This window comes from Anomaloglossus baeobatrachus, chromosome 2 (assembly GCF_048569485.1).
Source record: "Anomaloglossus baeobatrachus isolate aAnoBae1 chromosome 2, aAnoBae1.hap1, whole genome shotgun sequence".
NCBI lineage: Eukaryota > Metazoa > Chordata > Amphibia > Anura > Aromobatidae > Anomaloglossus > Anomaloglossus baeobatrachus.
Genome location: NC_134354.1, coordinates 416,800,157 through 416,823,337, shown reverse-complemented (window position 1 = coordinate 416,823,337; position 23,181 = coordinate 416,800,157). Strand labels below are relative to the sequence as shown.

General features: G+C 50.6%; 1 protein-coding gene across 4 annotated transcripts in view; it reads left to right on the top strand.

The window, feature by feature from the left end:
- SPOCD1 (SPOC domain containing 1) overlaps window positions 1-23,181 on the top strand; it is a 199,447-nt gene that overhangs the window by 1,316 nt on the left and 174,950 nt on the right. For 3 of the 4 annotated variants that reach the window (XM_075334134.1, XM_075334136.1, XM_075334133.1), the window contains exon 2: window positions 2,924-3,328. In XM_075334134.1, the coding sequence (XP_075190249.1) occupies window positions 2,945-3,328 (384 nt within the window). In that variant the 5' untranslated portion in view covers window positions 2,924-2,944. Of the gene's footprint in view, window positions 1-372; window positions 437-2,923; window positions 3,329-23,181 lie in introns of those variants that run through there. The other variant, XM_075334135.1, reaches the window with a different exon arrangement.

The window sequence follows — 23,181 nt, the reverse complement described above, 5'->3', positions numbered from 1 at the left end:
CCATACTCGCCGGCATAGAGGTCCTGAGCAGGGCAGTTCAAAGTATTATAGTGCGCCTGCGCGGGATCGGCGAGTGTGTATGACATCGGACGCGTCATATGCCCCGGCTTCAGAAGACGGATGAGAAAGATGGCCGAAAGAGGAGGCGCCGGCACCGGAGAACGGAGAGGCTCATATGACCCAACTACACCGCACTGAACGGTTTAGGTGAGTATTATAAAGTGTTTTTTATGATCTACACAGTGGCCTGGGCTCTTATATACAGCATGTTAGAATGAAGAGCCCACTGGTGGTGGCCCCAAATCTGCTGACAGGTTCCCTTTATCTAAATTTTTCTGAGTAACTGACAGGTCTGCTTTAACCCCTTCAGAACATCCGCCGTACATGTACAGTACAAGTCAGAAGTGGGTGCATGGCGTGGGCTCACAATCAGCAGGTAATGGCTGTGTACTACATCCAGGATCTGCCCCTAAATTTTACATGCAGCTGTCAAACTCTGACAGTGGCATTTATTGTGCTCTGTCATGGGTGTGCACCATTATATGCACCCATCAACACATCCGTGACATGTTGCAGGTCGCTGATGGGTTACAATGACAGTTGGGGGGGGTCTGCTGAATACCTCTGTGCTTGACAGATCGTCTTTAAAGCCATATCTGTGGCCGGGCTTCAAAGGAGACTGTGATTTTCACTATATACAGTAATATACTGCTGTATATAGTACAAGCGATCAGACAGTTGCAGGTTATAGTCCCATATGCGGACTAACAAATACAGTGAAAAATAAAAAAAAAAGGTTTTAAAAATATGAAAAAAAATTGTAAAACATAAAAATTTAAAATCAAGATCATAAAAAATGCACATATGTGGTATTGCCATGTTCAGAACAGTCAGATCTATCAAGATACAAATATGATTGACCCCATCGGTAAACATTGTAAACCTAAAACTACAAAAATGCCAAAATTAAGTTGTTTTGTTTCTGCAATACCACCAAAACCGCTGTAACAAGCGATCAAAACATCATATCAATCCCAAAATGGTTTCAACACAGATGTCGCCTTGGTCTGCAAAAAGTAAGCCATCACATGGCTCCATCGACAGAACAAAGGGAGGAAAAATGGAAATGCCTGCGTTGTGAAGGGGCTAATGTGACATACCATATTTTTCGGACTATAAGACGCACCGGACCATAAGACGCACCCTGGTTTTAAAGACGGAAAATAGGAAAATAAAATTATAAGCAAAAAATGTGGTCATGACACACTTATGGGGCGAGGATCTGCTGCTGACACTGTTATGGGGTAATGTCCTGCTCATATACTCCCCAGCCTGCTCATATACTCCCCATGCTGCTCATATACTCCCCAGCCTGCTCATATACTCCCCAGCCTGCTCATATACTCCCCATGCTGCTCATATACTCCCCAGCCTGCTCATATACTCCCCATGCTGCTCATATACTCCCCAGCCTGCTCATATACTCCCCAGCCTGCTCATATACTCCCCATGCTGCTCATATACTCCCCAGCCTGCTCATATACTCCCCATGCTGCTCATATACTCCCCAGCCTGCTCATATACTCCCCATGCTGCTCATATACTCCCCATGCTGCTCATATACTCCCCAGCCTGCTCATATACTCCCTGTGCTGCTCATATACTCCCTGTGCTGCTCATATACTCCCCAGCCTGCTCATATACTCCCCATGCTGCTCATATACTCCCCATGCTGCTCATATACTCCCCATGCTGCTCATATACTCCCCAGCCTGCTCATATACTCCCCAGCCTGCTCATATACTCCCCATGCTGCTCATATACTCCCCAGCCTGCTCATATACTCCCTGTGCTGCTCATATACTCCCTGTGCTGCTCATATACTCCCCAGCCTGCTCATATACTCCCCAGCCTGCTCATATACTCCCCATGCTGCTCATAATAAACCCCTATCCTGCTCATATACCCCAATCATCCTGGTGTATGGCCGCATCCTGTGGCAGATAAAAAAAAAAAAATGTTCATACTCACCTTACCTCACTTCACTCCCTGCAGCTCCGCTCCTCTTACCGTCTATGTCAGCGACAGCGCCGCTGAGTGGAGCCGTCCCCGTTCCCCTGCAGCATCACGATCTCCTCCTGTCTGTGCCGGCGGCTGCATGTGGACACGTGCGCACTGCGATGACGTCATCGCTGTGCGAACCGCTAGTCTCCACGCAAGTCAGCTGACCGGCACAGACAGGACGAGATCGTGATGCTGCAGGGGAACGGTGAGTAATGTGTACTGATTCACTGCCCCCCCGCACTGATGATAATGTTCGGGGGGCAGTGAATACAGCCGCACATGATCACTCCAAGCTGTAGTTGCCAGGGGTGATCATGCGGGCCGGCTGTTTATCCCCCGCCCATCATCTCGCCCACCTGTCAGTGCCGGCTTCAGCACTGAGAGATGATGGGCGGGATGATGGGCGTCCATATTAAATGAGCGGGTCCACGTGGTCACGGCAGGCTGCTACAGCCTGCTCGTGCCCCCGATGACCCGCTCTACCGCAGCATCCTCATTCCCCGCAGCCCTATATTCAGACCATAAGACGCACCCCCCCACTTTCCCCCAACATTTGGGGGAAAAAAAGTGCGTCTTATGGTCCGAAAAATACGTTACATCACCCATAGGCTTCTTTAGTAAACACATGGTCTTCCATTAATACCAGTGGGTGACGTGTAACTGTACACTCCAATGGCTGTCCACTTGTTACCGTGTGCATAGCAGATGGTCACTTTTGGCTATCAGACCCGTGGTCCGCCCCTGGATTGGTTTTCGTAGAGGCTTGTTAAGGTGGGACACAACCCTTTAACCTCTGTTAAATTACCAGTAATTAATAGAAATTATTTCTCTGAAATCAAAATTGTGTGTTCCATTTCAGGTGAATTAAGAAGGATAAACCATGGATAAGCCATGTGTGGACCGAGCAAAGCCAAAGGATCGCGACTGTCACAGTCCACTGGGCTTGTTTGACAAATTCAAAATAGAAATCCCTCCAGATCCGGCATCTCCTCCAGATCCGGCATCTCCTCCAGATCCGGCATCTCCTCCAGATCCGGCATCTCCTCCAGATCCGGCATCTCCTCCAGATCCGGCATCTCCTCCAGATCCGGCATCTTCTCCAGATCCTGACGTACAGATAGTATCAGAATCTCCGTCCACATGGGGGTCCAAATATTCTATGATCACCGCCAATTCTCAAAAGGTCAATGTATCCAGCATTAAGAAAAGCACCTTATTGGAGCGAATGCGCTGGGTGGTGAATACAAGCTCCGCTGTCAAAAATGTGAGTACTGACGTTTTTAATGCTTTTTTTTCTCTTCCATTTTTATCCATTGTATAAAATGTTTTTACAACCAGTGGTACAAAAAATATCTCCAAGAGAGATCAATAGAGAATATTAGATGGGACGTGAAATAATGTTTTCACCACATGAGAGCACTTGAGGGGGCTTTCCTTCACAGTCAGAGCAACCGGGGTTATAGAAGTCTGTCCCCAATAACCCTCCGAACTGACAAGTGCTACTCTTTAGTATCGGGTGGTGTGAGGCAAGAATGGGGCAAGAAATGCTCCATTTCACAACTATTACAGGACTCACATCTTACCTGCCTGACAAGGTTATTTAAAGGGAACCTGTCAGGTCCAATATGCACCCAGAACCACGAGCAGTTCTGGGTGCATATTGCTAATCCCTGCCTAACCGTCCATGTATATACTAGCGTAGGAATCTTTACAAAAAGTATTTCTAAAGATCTTTTATTGTATGCTAATGAGCGAGTGGACTAGTCCCAAGGGCTTTGCTTCCCTTGCTAGTAGGCTCCATTACCATGTTAGTACGCCCCTGTGGGTGGACTAACATGCTAATGAATGCGCAGTGTCAGAGGATGATCTTAAGCTGGGTTCACACTAAGCGACAGCGACAACGACGTCGCTGTTACGTCACCATTTTCTGTGACGTAACAGCGACCTTGTATGTCGCTGTTATGATCGCTGCTTAGCTGTCAAACACAGTGACGCTTAGCGCTGGCTCCTTGCTCTCCTAGGTACAGTACACATCGGGTTAATTAACCCGATGTGTACTGCAGCTACATGTCACAGTGCAGAGAGCAGGGAGCCGCGCACACTGCTTAGCGCTGGCTCCTTGCTCTCCTTGCTACAGTATACATCGGGTTAATTACCCGATGCGTACTGCAGTCACATGTGCACAGAGCAGGAGCCGGCGCGGGCAGCAAGGGCGGAGGCTGGTAACGAAGGTAAATATCGGGTAACCAGGGAAAGGTCTTCCCTTGGTTACCCGATGTTTACGCTGGTTACAGCTTACCGCAGCTGCCAGACGCCGGCTCCTGCTCCCTGCTTGCTTCATTTCGTCGCTCTCTCGCTGTCACACACAGCGATGTGTGTGTCACAGCGGGAGAGTGACGACCAAAAAATGAAGCTGGACATTCAGCAACGACCGGCGACCTCACAGCAGGGGCCAGGTCGTTGCTGGATGTCACACACAGCGACAGCGACGGGACGTCGCTGCAACGTCACAGAAAATGGTGACGTAGCAGCGACGTCGTTGTCGTTGTCGCTGTGTGTGACACCAGCTTTACTCACCTCTCCACTGCCATCGCCGCCCGATGCTGGATTTCGGCTCAGTGGGCATGACCCCAGAGTTTCAAAGCCGGGTGTACGAGTTCTGGCTTCAAACTGAAGTAGTGTGCATGATGGAAAGTCCAGGATCAGGCGCACTGAACCGAAATCCAGTGTTGGGCGCCGATGGCAGCAGAGAGGTGAGTGAGATAACATTAATTAGCATGTTAGCACGCCCACAGGGGTGTACTAACATGCTAATGGAGCCGACTAGCAAGGGAAGCAACACACATGTGATTAGTCCCTGGCCTCGTTAGCATATGATATAAGATCTTTAGAAATACTTTTTGTAAAGATCCCTTTATGTATGCTAGTGTATACAGGGATGGTTAGGCAGGGATTTGCAATATGCACCTAGAATTGTTCGTGGTGTTGGGTGCATATTGGACCTGACAGGTTCCCTTTAAAGGAGTTTTCCGGCTCTTTAGTTTAGGCCATTAAGTTTAGTCCACCTCTCCGACTCGTCAATCAGCTGTTTGGGGGCCACATTCCTCTTATTGTCTGCCAGGTGTACCTTGGTACTTTTAACAGTTGTGCCTACTATTGCAGGTCATTCATTCAAGTGAATAGGGCTGCCACTGTAATACCAGCTACAGCCACTAGTAGAAGCAAAGAGCTGTGCCTAGTAAGTAATAAAGTAGATGCAGCGCTCCGTGGAATGCTGTGGTGCTTTCACAGAGTTGAGTAGTGGGGGTGTCATGGTGAGATGGCTGTCCCCCTTTAATTTAACATTGATACCCTCTCTTAAGGATAAGTCAGGAGGAATGTTTGAAGAACTAGACAACCTCCTTGATCCAAAAAGTAAATTATCTAGCAGATGTAGCGGACTTCATTCTTCTTTATAATCCGGTGCCTGCCTATGTGGGCCTGCGTATGTGTGCTTGGCTACTTGGGCCTGCCTATGTGTGCCTGCCTACCTGCCTACGTGTGCCTGCCTATGTGGGCCTGCCTATGTATGCCTGCTTATGTGTGCCTGCCTATGTGTACCTGCCTATGTGTACCTGCCTATGTGTGCCTGCCTATGTGGTCCTGCCTATGTGGTCCTGCCTATGTGTGCCTGCCAATGTGTGCCTGCCTATGTGTGCCTGCCTATGTGGTTCTGCCTATGTGTGCCTGCCTATGTAGTCCTGCCTATGTGTACTGACTTAATTCTTCTTTATAATCCGGTGCCTGCTTATGTGGGCCTGCCTATGTGGGCCTGCCTATGTGTGCCTGCCTATGTGTGCCTGCCTATGTGTGCCTGCCTATGTGTGCCTGCCTATGTGTGCCTGCCTATGTGGTCCTGCCTATGTGTACTGACTTCATTCTTCTTTATAATCCGGTACCTGCCTATGTGGGCCTGCCTGTGTGTGCCTGCCTATGTGGTCCTGCCTATGTGGTCCTGCCTATGTGTGCCTGCCTATATGGGCCTGCCTATGTGTGCCTGCCTATGTGGTCCTGCCTAATTATGCCTGCCTATGTGTGCCTGCCTTTGTGTACCTGCCTATGTGTGCCTGCCTATGTGGTCCTGCCTATGTGTACTGACTTCATTCTTCTTTATAATCCGGTGCCTGCTTATGTGGGCCTGCCTATGTGGTCCTGCCTATGCGTGCCTGCCTATGTGGTCCTGCCTATGTGGTCCTGCCTATGTGTACTGACTTCATTCTTCTTTATAATCCGGTTCCTGCCTATGTGGGCCTGCCTATGTGGGCCTGCCTGTGTGTGTCTGCCTATGTGGTCTTGCCTATGTGGTCCTGCCTATGTGGTCCTGCCTATGTGTGCCTGCCTATGTGTGCCTGCCTATGTGTGCCTGCCTATGTGGTCCTGCCTATGTAGTCCTGCCTATGTGGTCCTACCTATGTTTTGCCTGCCTATGTGGTTCTGCCTATGTGTGCCTGCTTATGTGGTTCTGCCTATGTGTGCCTGCCTATGTGAGCCTGCCTCTGCACTCACTCCCTTAGTAGTAGGCAGTGTGCATTGACATATTTTGTCATCATCTGTTACAGACACACACCGGAGGGTGGCGTGGTTTTGAGTCCAGCTTTAACAATGTGGCAGGTGATCACTGAACCCCCTCCCTAGGACTCAGCTCAGACATACCTGTGATGGCTGCACCCCTATAAACTAGTAGATGGTCTCTGGTACTGAGTCTATGCTTCCACACACAATATTGAGAGCGATTACAAGCATTGTTCCTCATTTTGGTACGCTGTGACTCCATACAGCACTCAGCCCTTGCATAATTATACTGACCTCAAGGCATATTTCAAATGTTAGAGGCATGTACATTGAAAGATTATTGTGCACAAGCATTCTTAACCCCTTCACCTCTGGGACATTCTCCATTTTTTGTTTTTTCCTCCCCTTCTTCCAAGAGCCATACATTTTTTATTTTTCTCTCAATATAGCCATATGGGGGCTTGTTTATTGCGGGACAAGTTGGACACTGAAAAATGGTGAAAAAAGTGCAATTCCACAATTTTTTATTTTTTTTCCCCATTTACCGTGTAGTGTTCACTATATCGTAAAACATACTAGACATTATGAGTCCCCAGGTCAGTACAAGTTCGTAGATACCAAACATGTATAGTTTTACTTCTATCTAAGTGGTGAAAAAACCCCCCAGAATTTTGTAAGAAAAAAAGAATTGCGCTCTTGTCTCCATTTTCCGAGACCTGTAGCTTTCTCATTTGTTTGGGATCTGGGGCTCAGTGAGGGCTTAATGTGTTTAATTATACCATGTTTGGGTAGATGTGATGTTTGATCACCTGTTATTGCATTTTAATGCAATGTTGCAGCAATCAAAAAACGTAATTCTGGCGTTTTGATTTTTTGTCTCTCTATGCCCATTGCTGATCAGATTATCGTATATACTTGAGTATAAGCCGAGTTTTTCAGCCCATTTTTTATGCTGAAAACGCCCCCTCGGCTTATACTGGAGTGAGGTAAAAAAAGAACCAAAACACAACAAAATTCTCACCTGTCCTGTGTTCCTGCGCTGTCTCTTACCGGCTTCTTTCTGACCGCAGGTACACAGACCCCCTCTGTGATCGCTGCATGAGGCCGCCGCATCATACCAGGAAGGAGCCCATACATTGTAGCATCTACCCTGCCGTCTGCCGCCATCACTTTACTGCAGTTGACTGCTTTGCAGCCGCAAAGCATTCAACTGCAGCAAAGCGATGACGGCAGATGCCAGTTACGGCTTTGTGCACCCACAGTGATTACGGAGGGGGTCTGTGTGCCAGCGGTCAGCAAGAACAGGTAAGGCCGGAGTCTCGCATCACATCACCCGGCATGGCCGACCCGCTCCTGTCAGGAGAGTGTGCGCTGTGCCAGGTGCTGTGAGAGTCACCCACAAATGTGACCCCGGCCTAAGAGGAACCGCAGGAGCGGAGGACAGGTGAGAATATTTTTTTTTTTTGTTTGTGAACGGCATAATATGCGTAGGGGACAAGAAGGGGACCTGAATGAGGACATTACTAAAGGATGGGGTACATTTCTAGGGCTCATAACTACAGCGCAAATTGCTAAAAGGGACCAAGCAAGGATGGGGCACATTGCTACAAGGGGCAAGGATGGGGCACATTGCTACAAGGGGCAAGCAACGATGGGGCACACTGCTACAAGGGGCAAGCAAGGATGGGGCACATTGCTACAAGAGGCAAGCAAGGATGGGGCACATTGCTACAAGAGGCAAGCAAGGATGGGGCACATTGCTACAAGGGGCAAGCAAGGATGGGGCACATTGCTACAAGAAGCAAGCAAGGATGGGTCACATTGCTACATGGCACAAGCAAGAATGGGGCACATTGCTACAAGGGGCAAGTAAGGATGGGGCACATTGCTACATGGGACAAGCAAGCATGGGACACATTGCTACAAGGGGCAAGCAAGGGTTTGGTACATTGATACAAGGGGCAAGCAAGGATGGGGCACATTGCTACAAGGGACAAGGAAGGATGGGGCACATTGCTACAAGGGGCAAGCAAGGATGGGGCACATTGCTACAAGGGACAAGCAAGGATGGGGCACATTGCTACAAGGGACAAGCAAAAATTGGGCACATTGCTACAAGGGGCAAGCAAGGATGGAGCACATTGCTACAAGGGATAAGCAAGGATGGGGCACATTGCTACAAGGAGCAAGCAAGGATGGGGCACATTGCTACATGAGACAAGCAAGATTGGGGCACATTGCTACAAGGGGCAAGCAAGAATGGGGCACATTGTTACAAGGGGCAAGCAAGGATGGGGCACATTGCTACAAAGGGGCAAGCAGGGATCGGGACATTACATTTTATTAGTATCTATTTTTATTTTTTAAATTTACCTGTAGCTGCTGCATTTCCCACTCTAGGCTTATACTTGAGTCAATACATTTTCCCAGATTTTAGTGGTAAAATTAGGGAACTATGGGCCTCGGCTTATACTTGGATTGGCTTATACTCGAGTATATACGGTAATTGATTTCATATTTTGATAGATCGGGCATTTCTGAAAACGGCAATACTAAACATGCATTTTTTCAATTGTTTTATTTTTAATGGATCAAAGGGTGGGTGATTTGAACTTTTAGGTTTTTTTTTCTTCATATTTTAAAAAACATTTTTTGCAATTTTTTATTGATTTTAACATTCCACCAGGGGAAATTATGCGTGCACTGACTAATCGCTTCTGCTGATCTCCTGTGAGTGCCAGCGCTCTGTTGGCATTCACAGGAAGTGACTCATGACAGTGATAGGGGTCATCATGTGACCCCACTCTGACATGACAACTCATTGGTGCACTGTGATCTTGTCATGGGGCCGCTGATGGTGGCAGGGAACAATGCCCGCCGGCGCTTGTTAGATCTCGCTGGGGTTAACAGGTGCGGATGGATTGGAGATCCACGTGTGCCTGTTAGCTGCACATGTCTGCTGAACAGATCAGCAGATATGTGCAGAAAATAATGCGGCTCACCGCGTGAGCCCGCATTAAAGGGACAGATATATGACCAAGGACGTATATATACAGTACAGACCAAAGGTTTGGACACACCTTCTCATCTCTAGAACAACTGTTAAGCAGAGATTTTGTGCAGCAGGCCTTCATGGTAAAATAGCTGCTAGGAAACCACTGCAAAGGACAGGCAACAAGCAGAAGAGACTTGTTTGGGCTAAAGAACACAAGGAATGGACATTAAACCAGTGGAAATCTGTGCTTTGGTCTGATGAGTCCAAATTTGAGATCTTTGGATCCAACCACCGTGTCTTTGTAGAAAAGGCGAACGGATGGATTCTACATGGCTGGTTCCCACTGTGAAGCATGGAGGAGGAGGTGTGATGGTGTGGGGGTGCTTTGCTGGTGACACTGTTGGGGATTTATTCAAAATTGAAGGCATACAGAACCAACATGGCTACCACAGCATCTTGCAGTGGTGTGCTATTCCATACGGGTTGCGTTTAGTTGGACCATCATTTATTTTTCAACGGGACAATGACTCCAAACACACCTCCAGGCTGTGTAAGAGCCTTTTGACTAAAAAGGAGAGTGATGGGGTGCTACACCAGATGACCTGCCCTCCACACCAGACCTGAACCCAATTGAGATGGTCTGGGGTGAGCTGGACCGCAGAGTGAAGGCAAAAGGGCCAACAAGTGCTAAGCATCTCTGGGAACTTCTTCAAGACTGTTGGAAAACCATTTCCGGTGACAACCTCTTGAAGCTCATCAAGAGAATGCCAAGAGTGTGTAAAGCAGTAATCAAAGCAAAAGGTGGCTACTTTGAAGAACCTAGAATATAAGACATATGTCAGGGCCAGGTGGACGGGCAGACCCAGGAGGTGGATCCACTGGGCCGAACTCCTAGATGGTGGTAAGGGGTCCGGTAGCTGGAGCACTATAGGCAGCAGAACAGTCCGTGCATATGAGTTTAACGGAGAAGTCCCTGGGACCACGGAGTCACTGTAGGTAGTCCGGGTGACGTAGCTCAGGTTCGGAAGCCGAGAAGATGTCAGGCGGGGTCCGGAACCTTCGGAGCGAGATGACGGGTCACCGCAGGGATCCGAGATGGTACGGACTGTCAGGATGGCAGACGGACAGCGTTCGGGGTTCGGGATTCGGCAGGACCGGATGGCGAGGCAGGCACGGCTCTACAAGAGAGATAGGTGAGTATATCATATAGACACCAGGAGACCTGACTCCTAGCTTGGGAAACACGAAGATCAGGCCCCGCCCCCTTGGACATTAAACCCCTTTATACCCTGTACCTGTTTGCATCATTTCCTGTTAATGGACGCTGGCCCTTTAAGAAAGGGTCAATGACCGCGCGCGCGCCCTAATGCGCATGCGCGCGGCCCGAGTGCCAGAAGCCAGGGCAGGAAGCTGCGAGGAGGAAGCAGCAGGGCTGGGCTGGGGCTGAGAAGCCGACGGGCGCCGGGAGCGGGGACCAGGACGCCGGGGACGGGCTGGCAATGGACGCTGGAGAGCGGGGAGCGGCGGTGACCGGACCAAGGAACCGGGAAGCGAGGCAGGGGAGCCGGGACGCGTGACAGATGAGCCGGGGGACAGCGCAGGGGGACCCGGGGAGCGTGACAGTACCCCCCCCCCCCACGCCCCCCTCCCCGCAACCGGGACAGGAAGGCACGGATCAGCGGAGTACCCACATTCTCCCGGGGCTCCCAGGATCTATCCTCAGGACCATACCCTGCCCAGTCCACCAGGAAGAACTGTCGACCCCGGACGGTTTTCATGGCCACGATATCCCTTACCGCATAGATGTCATCATCGGCAATAGGAGGAGGAGCCGAACTGGCAGCAGCGGAGAAGGGACCAAGGACAACCGGCTTGAGCAGGGAGACGTGGAAGGAATTGGGTATCCTCATCGTGGCCGGGAGCTGTAGCTTGTAGGAGACCTCATTGATCTTGTTGAGGACTTTAAACGGCCCGATGTAGCGAGGACCCAGCTTGTAGGATGGTATCTTCAATCGGACATACTTGGAAGCAAGCCAGACTAGATCTCCAGGAGAGAAACACGGAGGGTCCAGACGTCTCTTGTCTGCGTGTCTCTTCATCCGTAGGGAAGCACGCCCAAGGGACGCCTTGACAGAGTCCCAAATGGTTGCAAAGTCACGGGCTACAGTATCGGCAGCAGGGACATCCGAAGAAGGGGATACAGGCAATGGGACGGAGGGCTGAAGTCCGTAAACGACATGGAAGGGAGAGCTGGAGGACGACTCACTGATGTGGTGGTTATGGGAGAATTCCGCCCAAGGAAGAAGCGTGGACCAGTCGTCGTGATGGGCGTTGACATAATGACGTAAGAAGGAGGTCAAGATTTGATTGACCCTCTCCACTTGGCCATTAGACTGAGGATGGTAAGCAGAAGAAAAGTCCAGAGTCACTCCCAGATGTTTGCAGAGCGCCCTTCAGAAGCGGGAAGTGAACTGAGTTCCTCTGTCGGATACGATGTGTGATGGAAAGCCATGCAGGCGGAAAATGTGATGTATATAGGCGTCCGCGAGTTCCTGAGCAGAGGGCAGTCCAGTCATAGGGACGAAATGTGCCATTTTAGAGAAACGATCCACCACGACCCATATGACTGTGTGTCCGGAGGACAATGGCAAGTCCGTAATAAAGTCCATCGCTATGTGTTGCCACGGAACTGAGGGTATCGGCAGAGGCAGAAGACGGCCATATGGCAGGTGTTTGGGCGTCTTGTTCCTGGCACAAGAGGAGCAGGCAGAGACAAAAGCAGCGACGTCCGTGCGAAGAGATGGCCACCAGTAGTGACGTACAATCGTGCTCCATGTTCTCTTCTGACCAGCATGACCGGCTGTTTTCGAGGCATGGCCCCAGTGTAACACTTTTTGCCTGTCAGTCTCAGAGACATAGGTCTTCCCGGGCGGTATCTGGGCCAGGGTGACAGGGGCCACCGGAATGATTTTGCTAGGACAGATGATGGGTTGGGTAGTCTCCTCCTCCTGCTCCATGGGCATGAAAGACCTGGACAAGGCATCAGCGCGTACATTCTTGTCCGCAGGTCGGAAATGGAGCTGGAAATCAAACCTGGCAAAGAATAAGGACCACCTGGCTTGCCGTGGGTTCAGTCGCTGAGCGGACCGCAGGTATTCCAGGTTCTTGTGGTCCGTGTAAATAATCACGGGGTACACTGCTCCTTCCAGAAGGTAGCGCCATTCCTCCAGAGCCAGTTTGACTGCCAAGAGCTCTCGGTCACCGATGGTGTAGTTGCGTTCAGGCGCAGAGAAGCTCTTGGAGAAGAAACCGCAAGTCACCATCTTCCCGGAGGAGGACTTCTGCATGAGGACTGCTCCGGCTCCCGAGGAGGAGGCATCCACCTCCAAGGTGAACTGGCGGTTTAACTCCGGACGGTGGAGTACAGGAGAGGAGGCAAATGCCCGCTTCAGAGAGCAAAACGCGGCGTCGGCCGCAGGTGACCAGTCCTTTGGATTAGCCTCCTTCTTGGTCAAAGCGGAGAGAGGAGCAGTCAGAGCAGAGAAGTGAGGGATAAACTGGCGGTAGTAGTTGGCAAATCCCAGGAAACGTTGGATTGCCTTCAGTCCAGAAGGAGGAGGCCAGTTGAGAATGGAGGAGACCTTCTTTGGATCCATCTGCAGTCCGGTATCAGAGATGATGTACCCCAGGAAGGGGAGAGAGGACTGCTCAAAGACACACTTCTCGTACTTGGCGTACAGACGATTCTCTCTCAGTCTTTGTAGAACCAGCTGTACGTTCTCTCTGTGGGTCTGGAGGTTCGCAGAGAAGACAAGGATGTCATCCAGATACACTACCACACAGACGTAGAGAAGGTCCCGGAAAACGTCGTTCACCAGTTCTTGGAAGACGGCTGGGGCATTACACAGGCCGAAGGGCATCACGCAGTATTCATAGTGCCCATCGCGAGTATTGAACGCAGTCTTCCATTCGTCCCCAGAGCGGATGCGTACCAGATTGTAAGCACCCCGAAGATCCAGCTTGGTGAACACACGAGCTCCCCTAAGCCGGTCAAACAATTCGGGGATGAGTGGCAGAGGGTACTTGTTTTTCACGGTGATCTGGTTCAATCCCCGGTAGTCTATACATGGGCGTAGGTCGCCCTCTTTCTTCTTCACGAAGAAGAAGCCTGCTCCAGCAGGAGAGGAGGATCTCCGAATGAATCCCCTTGCCAGGCTCTCTGTGATGTAAGTAGACATGGCCCTTGTTTCGGCTGGAGACAATGGATATATCCGTCCTCGAGGTGGTGTTGTTCCTGGGAGCAGGTCAATGGCACAATCGTAAGGACGATGTGGCGGAAGTACCTCAGACTCCTTTTTATCAAAGACGTCTGCGAAGGACCAATAGGCCGAGGGCAGTCCCGGTAGGTTCTCTGGAACCGGAGGCCGTCGGATGGGTTGTATGGACTTCAGACACTTCTCATGGCACGAAGAGCCCCATCGGGTGATTTCGCCAGTGCCCCAGCTGACTGATGGTTCATGTGTCCGCAACCAGGGAAGTCCCAGCAGGATCTGATGGGACATGCGTGGAAGGACATAGAGAGCGATGTTCTCGGTGTGCAGGGCACCGATACGCAGTTCGACCGGCCTGGTGACCCAGGAGATGGTGTCAGAGAGGGGTCTCCCATCCACAGAGGCAATCACTAGGGGCTTGTCGAGTGGAGTAACAGGCACCTGGTACTTGTCCACCGTGGCCTGCTGGATGAAATTGCCTGCTGCCCCGGAATCGAGGTATGCTTCAGCCGTGAACCGCGTCTCTCCCGTTGTCACTTGCACAGTCCACGTAACCGGGTCTGAGAGAGTCCCAGCACCTAGGGTGGCCTCTCCTACCAACCCTAGGCTTTGGAGTTTCCCGGCCTCTCTGGACAGGAGCGTAGCAGGTGTGTGCCCTCTCCGCAGTAAAAGCAGAGACCCTTGGCGAGCCGCTCTGCTCGACGTTGTTCAGATTGCCGCACTCGGTCGATCTGCATGGGCTCGTGGACGGGGACCCCAGCTGTCGATGACTGAAGTACGGAGGGCTTCTGCGGAGGAGAGGAATGCCGTACCGGACGTCTCTCACGGGACACTTCCTTGGCTCGCTCCTGAAAGCGAATGTCTACTCGTGTCGCTAGGGCAATCAGGGCATCCAGGGTGGTCGGTACGTCACGACCCGCCAGCTCATCTTTAATTCGCCCCGAGAGTCCTTCCCAGAAGGCGGCGGTTAGGGCCTCATTGTTCCAGCCGAGTTCCGAAGCCAGGGTGCGAAACCGGACTGCGTACTGACCCACCGTCAGAGTCCCCTGACGCAACCGGAGAAGAGACGAAGCAGACGCGGAGGCGCGTCCGGGCTCATCAAAGGTGCCACGGAATGCCTGCAGGAACTCTTGGATGTTCGTGGTCACAGGATCCCCCTTCTCCCACAAGGGGTTCATCCACGCCAGTGCCTCACCCTCTAGATGGGACATGATGAAGGCGACCTTGGCTTGGTCGGAGGCAAACAAATGCGGCAGCTGCGTGAAATGGAGGGAGCATTGGTTTAAGAATCCCCTGCAGGTCTTGGGGTCTCCGGCGTACCGGGGTGGTGAGGCCAAACGAAGTCTGGAAGTATCTGAAGAAGTCGCCACGGGAGCTGGAGCCGTGGCTTGACTAGTGGAAGCCCGGGATGTTGAAGACACAACTGCTGCTTGTAGCGTGTTCAGGCGGGCGTCCACAGAAGACATGAACTGCAGCATGCGGGTCTGAGTCTCACGCTGGCGTTGGAGTTCCTCCTGTACGGCTGCTAGTGCTGCAGCGGGATCCATGGCCTGATCTTACTGTCAGGCCAGGTGGACGGGCAGACCCAGGAGGTGGATCCACTGGGCCGAACTCCTAGATGGTGGTAAGGGGTCCGGTAGCTGGAGCACTATAGGCAGCAGAACAGTCCGTGCATATGAGTTTAACGGAGAAGTCCCTGGGACCCACGGAGTCACTGTAGGTAGTCCGGGTGACGTAGCTCAGGTTCGGAAGCCGAGAAGATGTCAGGCGGGGTCCGGAACCTTCGGAGCGAGATGACGGGTCACCGCAGGATCCGAGATGGTACGGACTGTCAGGATGGCAGACGGACAGCGTTCGGGGTTCGGGATTCGGCAGGACCGGATGGCGAGGCAGGCACGGCTCTACAAGAGAGATAGGTGAGTATATCATATAGACACCAGGAGACCTGACTCCTAGCTTGGGAAACACGAAGATCAGGCCCCGCCCCCTTGGACATTAAACCCCTTTATACCCTGTACCTGTTTGCATCATTTCCTGTTAATGGACGCTGGCCCTTTAAGAAAGGGTCAATGACCGCGCGCGCGCCCTAATGCGCATGCGCGCGGCCCGAGTGCCAGAAGCCAGGGCAGGAAGCTGCGAGGAGGAAGCAGCAGGGCTGGGCTGGGGCTGAGAAGCCGACGGGCGCCGGGAGCGGGGACCAGGACGCCGGGGACGGGCTGGCAATGGACGCTGGAGAGCGGGGAGCGGCGGTGACCGGACCAAGGAACCGGGAAGCGAGGCAGGGGAGCCGGGACGCGTGACAGGTGAGCCGGGGGACAGCGCAGGGGACCCGGGGAGCGTGACAACATATTTTCAGTTGTTTCACACTTTTTTAAGTATTGCATTGCACATGTTTTAATTCATAGTGTTGATGCCTTCAATGTGAATCTACAATTTTCAGAGTCCTGAAAATAAAGAAAACTCTTTGAATGAGAAGGTGTGTCCGAACTTTTGGTTTGTACTGTACGTCCTTGGTCATGAAGAGGTCAAGATTGTTCGGTTCATAATAATCTAGCTGTGTAAACAGGCTACCTGTTGAATGAATAAAATGCTCATTCCTTATGTGAAATGATTTTTGGTAATGTATTGTCCTGTGTAAAGAAAACTTTGCCAAGGACCATGACAGTCTATGCTCACTAAGCGGTCTATTACAAATCGCTCAGCGTGCATCGTTTACTTTGGTCTCCCTGAGTAATCAGGCTATTAAACAACTGCCGATTGGTAAAAGTTTACTGATCGGTGATGGTTTTGTGCTGCGTTCAGTCTGTGTAAACAGAACCTAAAGGCCGCTTTACACGCTGCAACATCGCTCAAGCGATCTCGTTTGGGTCACGGAATTTGAGACGCACATCCGGTTGCTTTAGCGATGCCGTTGCGTGTGACACCTTCGAGTGATTTTGCATTGTTGAAAAAACGTGCAAAATCGCTCATCGGTGACACGGGGGTCCATTCTCGAATATCGTTGCTGCAGCAGTAACGAAGTTGTTCCTCGTTCCTACGGCAGCACACATTGCTCCGTGTGACACCGCAGGAACGAGGAACCTCACCTTACCTGCCTCCCGCCCGCAATGCGGAAGGAAGAAGGTGGGCGGGATGTTCGTCCCACTCATCTCCGCCCCTCCGCTTCTATTGGGCAGCGGTTCAGTGACGCAGCTGTGACGTCGCTGTGACGCTGAACGAACCGCCCCCTTAGAAAGGAGGCGTTTCGCCGGTCACAGCGACGTCGCAGGGCAGGTAAGTAGTGTGACGGGTGTGGGAGATGTTGTGCGCCACGGGCAGCGATTTGCCCATGTCGCACAACCGATGGGGGCGGGTACCCACGCTAGCGATATCGGTACAGATATCGCAGCGTGTAAAGCGGCCTTAAGACTTCACCTTCCTGGCCTATTTATTAGTTTCTTTATGTGGAGCTCTCAATACATATAGTAAAAAATATTCATTGTTATGATCTAGTCATGGGAATCTCATGACTAACCCAATTATTAAGTCATTGTCAAAATTTCGTACACACTTTGGCTCATGGGATACAGTATTGAATACAATTGTAAGAAAAAACCCCACAATAAATATCACATGATATAAATGTTGGTTAAAGCCAGGACACGTAAAATTTTATTTTTTTAGGCCACTTCCGTACCTGTCATGATGTAAATGCAGTTCAAGCTGTGGACAGCATGGCATAGAGAATGAAAAGCTGTACAGAATGATATACACCATGTTCCAAATTATTATGCAAATTGAATTTGTGTCATAGCGATTAATTTTTTTTGCAATGGAACTCATTGATGGTATTGTGTCTCAGGGTTCTTTAGATAACTGAAATGAATCTCAGATACCTGTGATAATTAGTTTGCCAGGTGAGCCCAATAAAAGGAAAACTGGATGTTCCACAATATTAAGCAGGCCACAGTTGTCAAGTAACATGGGAAAGAAATGGATCTCTCGGCTGCCGAAAATCATCAAATAGTAGTGCAATGCCTTGGACAAGGGATGAAAACATTAGATATTTCACGAAAACTTAAGCGTGATCATCGTACTGTGAAGAGATCTGTGGCTGATTCTGGGCACATACGTGTTCGTGCTGATAAAGGCAGAATGAGGAAGGTTTCTGCCTGGCAAGTCCATCGGATTAAGGCTAGGGCCCCACTTTGCGTTCACCTACTTGCAGTTCTAAACGCACGTTTTGGGCTTAATTGATTTGACCAAAGTTGCCTTTTTCAGAAATTTAGCGCTGAAAACGCATGTGTATTTACCGCGTTTTAGATGCATTTTCAGCGCTTTTTAGATGCTTTTCCACCTGCGTTTTGACAGATGCGTTTTGAACATCATGACACTGCTAAATAAAGTTTAAATAGTCAAACTCAATGAAAAAATTGGAAAAAAGAAACATCTATATTTTTGTGAAAAATAATGAAAATAGATTACCGTATTTTTCGCTTTATAAGACGCACTTTTCCTCCCCAAAATTTGGGAGGAAAATGGGGGGTGCGTCTTACAAAGCGGTACCGGGGGGGGGGGGGGCGTCCTGCCTGAGGCGATCGGGCGGCCGGGTGCCTGTGCTTGCGTGCGGCGGCAGCCGGGTACCCGTGGCTGTGTGCGGGCGGCAGCGGGTGCTGTGTGGGGTCGGCAGCCGGGTACCTGTGCTTGCATGCGGTGGCAGCCGGGTACCCATGGCTGTGTGCGGGCGGCAGCCGGGTGCTATGTGCGAGCGGCAGTCGGGTGCCCTCACACAGGCACCCGGCTGCCGCCCTCACACAGTCACCCAGCTGCCGCCCGCACACAGCCATGGGTACCCGGCTGCCACCGCACGCAAGCACAGGTACCCGGCGGCTTGTACGCAGGGTGGGCGGGCAGCCTGCTGGCTGCCACTCTGTGCATGCGGGGCGGGCGGCTGTGCAGCATGTTACCAGTTGTCCGCGGTCTCACTTTCAAATGATGGCGCCGGTGGAGCTCTTGGATGAGAGCTCCATCTGCGCACGCGCTGCTCCGGGAGTCAGCGCGTGCGCAGATGGAGCCCTTGGATGAGAGCTCCATCTGCGCATGCGTCGCTCCGGGCGCCATTACTTGAATCGGGACCGCGGACACACTCCACCACTGAGCAGTCCCTGCCGCTGCCACCACTGAGCAGTCGCCACCGCTCCCACCACTGAGCCGTCGCCGCCGCTGCCACCACTGAACCGGGACCGCGGACACACTCCACCACTGAGCAGTCCCTGCCGCTGCCACCACTGAGCAGTCGCCACCGCTCCCACCACTGAGCCGTCGCCGCCGCTGCCACCACTGAACCGGGAACGCGGACACACCCCACCACTGAGCAGTCCCTGCCGCTGCCACCACTGAGCAGTCGCCGCCGCTCCCACCACTGAGCCGTCGCTGCCGCCGCTGCCACCACTGAACCGGGACCGCGGACACTCACTGCACCGGCCTGCTGCACGGCTCACCCGCCACGCTGCTGCCGCCACCACGGACCCCACGGCTCCTGCCACCGCGGACGCCACCGCGCCTACAACCACGGACGCCACGGCACCTGCAACCACGGACCCCGCTGCCACTGACCTGCCGCGCCTGCCAGCACAACCTGTGCCTCCTGTGACCCCGCTTCACCACCACTGCTGCCCCCCTCCGGTAAGAGAACACCGGAGTATAAGACGGACCCCATTTTTCTTTTTTTTACCTTTTTTTTATGTCTAAGTTTGGGGTGCGTCTTATATTCCGGTGCGTCTTATAAAGCGAAAGATACGGTAATTTAATTAAATTATAGCGGTAATATGATATTTAATGGAAAAATTGCAATAGTTTATTAAAAATCTTATTTTTAATTGTCGGACTATGTGTGTGTGTAAAGGGACATATAAAATCATTATTTTGATGTCCAAAAAGCATGCGTTTTTGAAGTCCAAAACGCATGTTTTCTGGAGTGGAAAAGCAGGTAAAACGCAGGAATTTGCTGGAATCTTGTTTTTTGCCATTTCTCATAGACTTCAGTGTTAGCAAAACGCACCCAAAATGGCAAAAACAACTGACATGCTGCTTCTTTGAATGCATGGTTGTTGCCACAAAATATGCAAATTAAACGCAGCGTTTTAAAACGCAAAGTGGGGTCAGAAATTTCACAATTTCCATAGGATAACATGGAAAAACAAAACGCAAGCTATTTGGCCATAAAACGCTGCAGCTCAGAACGCTGCAGAAACACAGGTTAAAAACGCAAAGTGGGGCCCTAGCCTAAGAGAGCAGCTGCTAAAAAGCCATTATAAACCAGCAATCAGATATTTGAAGCAGCTGGTGCCTTTGGAGTCCATCGAACCTCAAGGTGTAGGATACTTCAAAGGCTTGCTGTGGTGCATAAACCTACTATTCGGCCACCACTAACCAGTGCTCACAAGCAGAAACGGTTGCAGTGGGCCCAGACATACATGAAGACTATTTTTCAAACAGTCTTGTTTACTGATGAGTGTCGAGCAACCCTGGATGGTCCAGATGGATGGAGTAGTGGATGGTTGGTGGATGGCCACCATATCCCAACAAGGCTGTGACGTCAGCAAGGAGGTGGAGGAGTCATGTTTTGTGCCGGAATCATGTAGAAACATCTGGTAGGCCCCTTTAGGGTTCCTGAAGGTGTGAAAATGACCTCTGCTAAGTATTTAGAGTTTCTGACTGACAACTTTCTTCCATGGTACAAAAAGCAGAAACGTCCTTTCAGAAGCAAAATCATCTTCATGCATGACAATGCACCATCTCATGCTGCAAAGAATATCTGTGTGTCATTGGCTGCTATGGGCATAAAAGGAGATAAACTCATGGTGTGGCCTCTATCTTCCCCTGACCTCAACCCTATAGAGAACCTCTGGAGTATCATCAGGCAAAAGATCTATGAGGGCGGGAGGCAGTTCACATCAAAACAGCAGCTCTGGGAGGCTATTCTGACATCATGCAAAGAAATTCAAGCGGAAACTCTCAAAAAACTCACAAGTTCAATGGATGCAAGAATTGTGAAGGTGATATTAAATATGGGTTCCTATGTTAACATGTAACTTGGCCTGTTAGGATGTTTTGGATTTAAATAGCTTTTTATTTCAGTGAATGTGACCTCCTAATGCTGCAAATTCCACAAATGAGCATTTTCAGTTCTTTAAAACATATAAAATGTTTAGAAACTCTACTGGGCCTAATTTGGAACAGTGCATTTTGAGGTTTTTTTTTAATTTTGAAGATTATACTGTTATCATTGGGAGGTTTCTTCAATAAAATGCAATGTATACTCGAACAGGTGATGACTTTTATTAGACTGACTGTCATTTGCACCGATTATTTAGGAAAATCAGAGAAAAATATAATTGCATAATAATTTGGAACATGGTGTATGTCTGTTGGAAAAGATTCAGTATAATTGGTATTTTATTCTTTGAAAACCCTGGTATTTATATGTATGAGTCCAGTGGGTGGCCCTATCAGTAATTGAGAGCTATCTCTACATGCTGTGTCATACAGAGAAGACTTTCCATCACTGAGTAGTTGTTACGAGTGTGTCACGACCTGATGTGATCTCAGGGTGATCTGGGATCAGAAGGTCACAGCATATTGTGGATTGCAGATCCACTTTAGTGCCCACTCGTTGTTTACCCTGAGTTGTAGCGTATTTCATTCCATCCGGTACAGAAGGGGTTAAGGTTCATTTCTATCCTGCAGTGATCTAACAGGTAGTTGTAACCTCAGCTGCAGCCACTCCCTTCTACCATACATATCCGCTTTTCACTTCACTCTGTGGCGGCTATATCTCAAAACCTATGCTGTTCATGTTGATGGAGCTTGTCTCTGCATAGCTATGGTGTTGTTTCTGTTGCAGCTGTGAAGTTCCTGTGCAAAAATCCTAGGAGTGCTTTTTGGTGTGTCTTTCGCCACCTGTTTGTCTTACCTATCCCATGTTATCTTATTGCGGTGGCGAGACTAGTGTTTCACTGTCCTTTACTAGTCAGGGTGAGTTCAGGGCCAGCTAGGACCTAGGCAAGTGACTGGTGTTCTTCCCCCCGTCAGCCGGTCACTTGCCTAGGCCCTTGCTGGCCCTGAAATCACCCTGACTAGTAAAGGCCAGTGAGCGCCTAGGTATATGACCGGCTCACGGGGGGGGGGGGGGGGGAAGAATGCCGGTCACATACCTAGGCCCTCACTGGCCCTGAATTCAACCTTACTAGTAAAGGCCAGCAAGGGCCTAGGTATGTGACCGGCTCACGAGGGGAAGGATGCCGGTCACATGCCTAGGTCCTCACTGGCCCTGAACTCAACCTTACTAGTAAAGGCCAGTGAGGACCTAGGTATGTGACTGGCGCAGGAGGGGAAGGATGCCGGTCACATGCCTAGGCCCTCACTGGCCCTGAACTCACCCTTACTAGTAAAGACCAGCGAGGGCCTAGGTATGTGATCGGCGCACGAGGGGAAGGATGCCGGTCACATGCCTAGGCCCTCACTGGCTCTGAACTCAACCTTACTAGTAAAGGCCAGGGAGGACCTAGGTATGTGACCGGCGCACGAGGGGAAGGATGCCGGTCACATGCCTAGACCCTCACTGGCCCTGAACTCAACCTTACTAGTAAAGACCAGCGAGGGCCTAGGTATGTGATCGGCGCACGAGGGGAAGGATGCCGGTCACATGCCTAGGCCCTCACTGGCCCTGAACTCAACCTTACTAGTAAAGACCAGCGAGGGCCTAGGTATGTGACTCGCGTACAGGGGAAGGATACATCTAGGGACTTAAGGGAATGCATGGATCAGTCTCAGGCTCGAGTTAGGAGGTGACCCCACTCCCCTCTCCCTAGGCCCCCGAGCCTTTTATTGTATTATTACCCTGGTGTTCTCTCTGTGTTGTATCGCTCGCTGGGTCCTTTTGTACCTGGCGGGACACCTGCAGTCACACTGTGACAGTATGGACACCCACTGGAATCATGTCAATACAAACATCAGGGATTTTAATGAAGAAAATACAAGTTACATGGACTCTTATCAGTCTGATCAGCTCCTCCTGCTCTACCACATCTTGCCTGCAGATGTCATTTCACCATGACAGGTTCCCTTTAATAAATAGCAGTGTCTCTGCCCTGATATAATGGATCCTTGAAGTATCGAAGTCTCTGAACCTTGGGCACCTCATATTGAAGCTTTCTATTACTATTCCTCCTTTCATTCTGACTCTCGGAGGCTCGCTTTTCTCCCTAACAGCCAATTACATAGCTTCGCTATATAATCGCCAGAAATTGCCATTTGTTC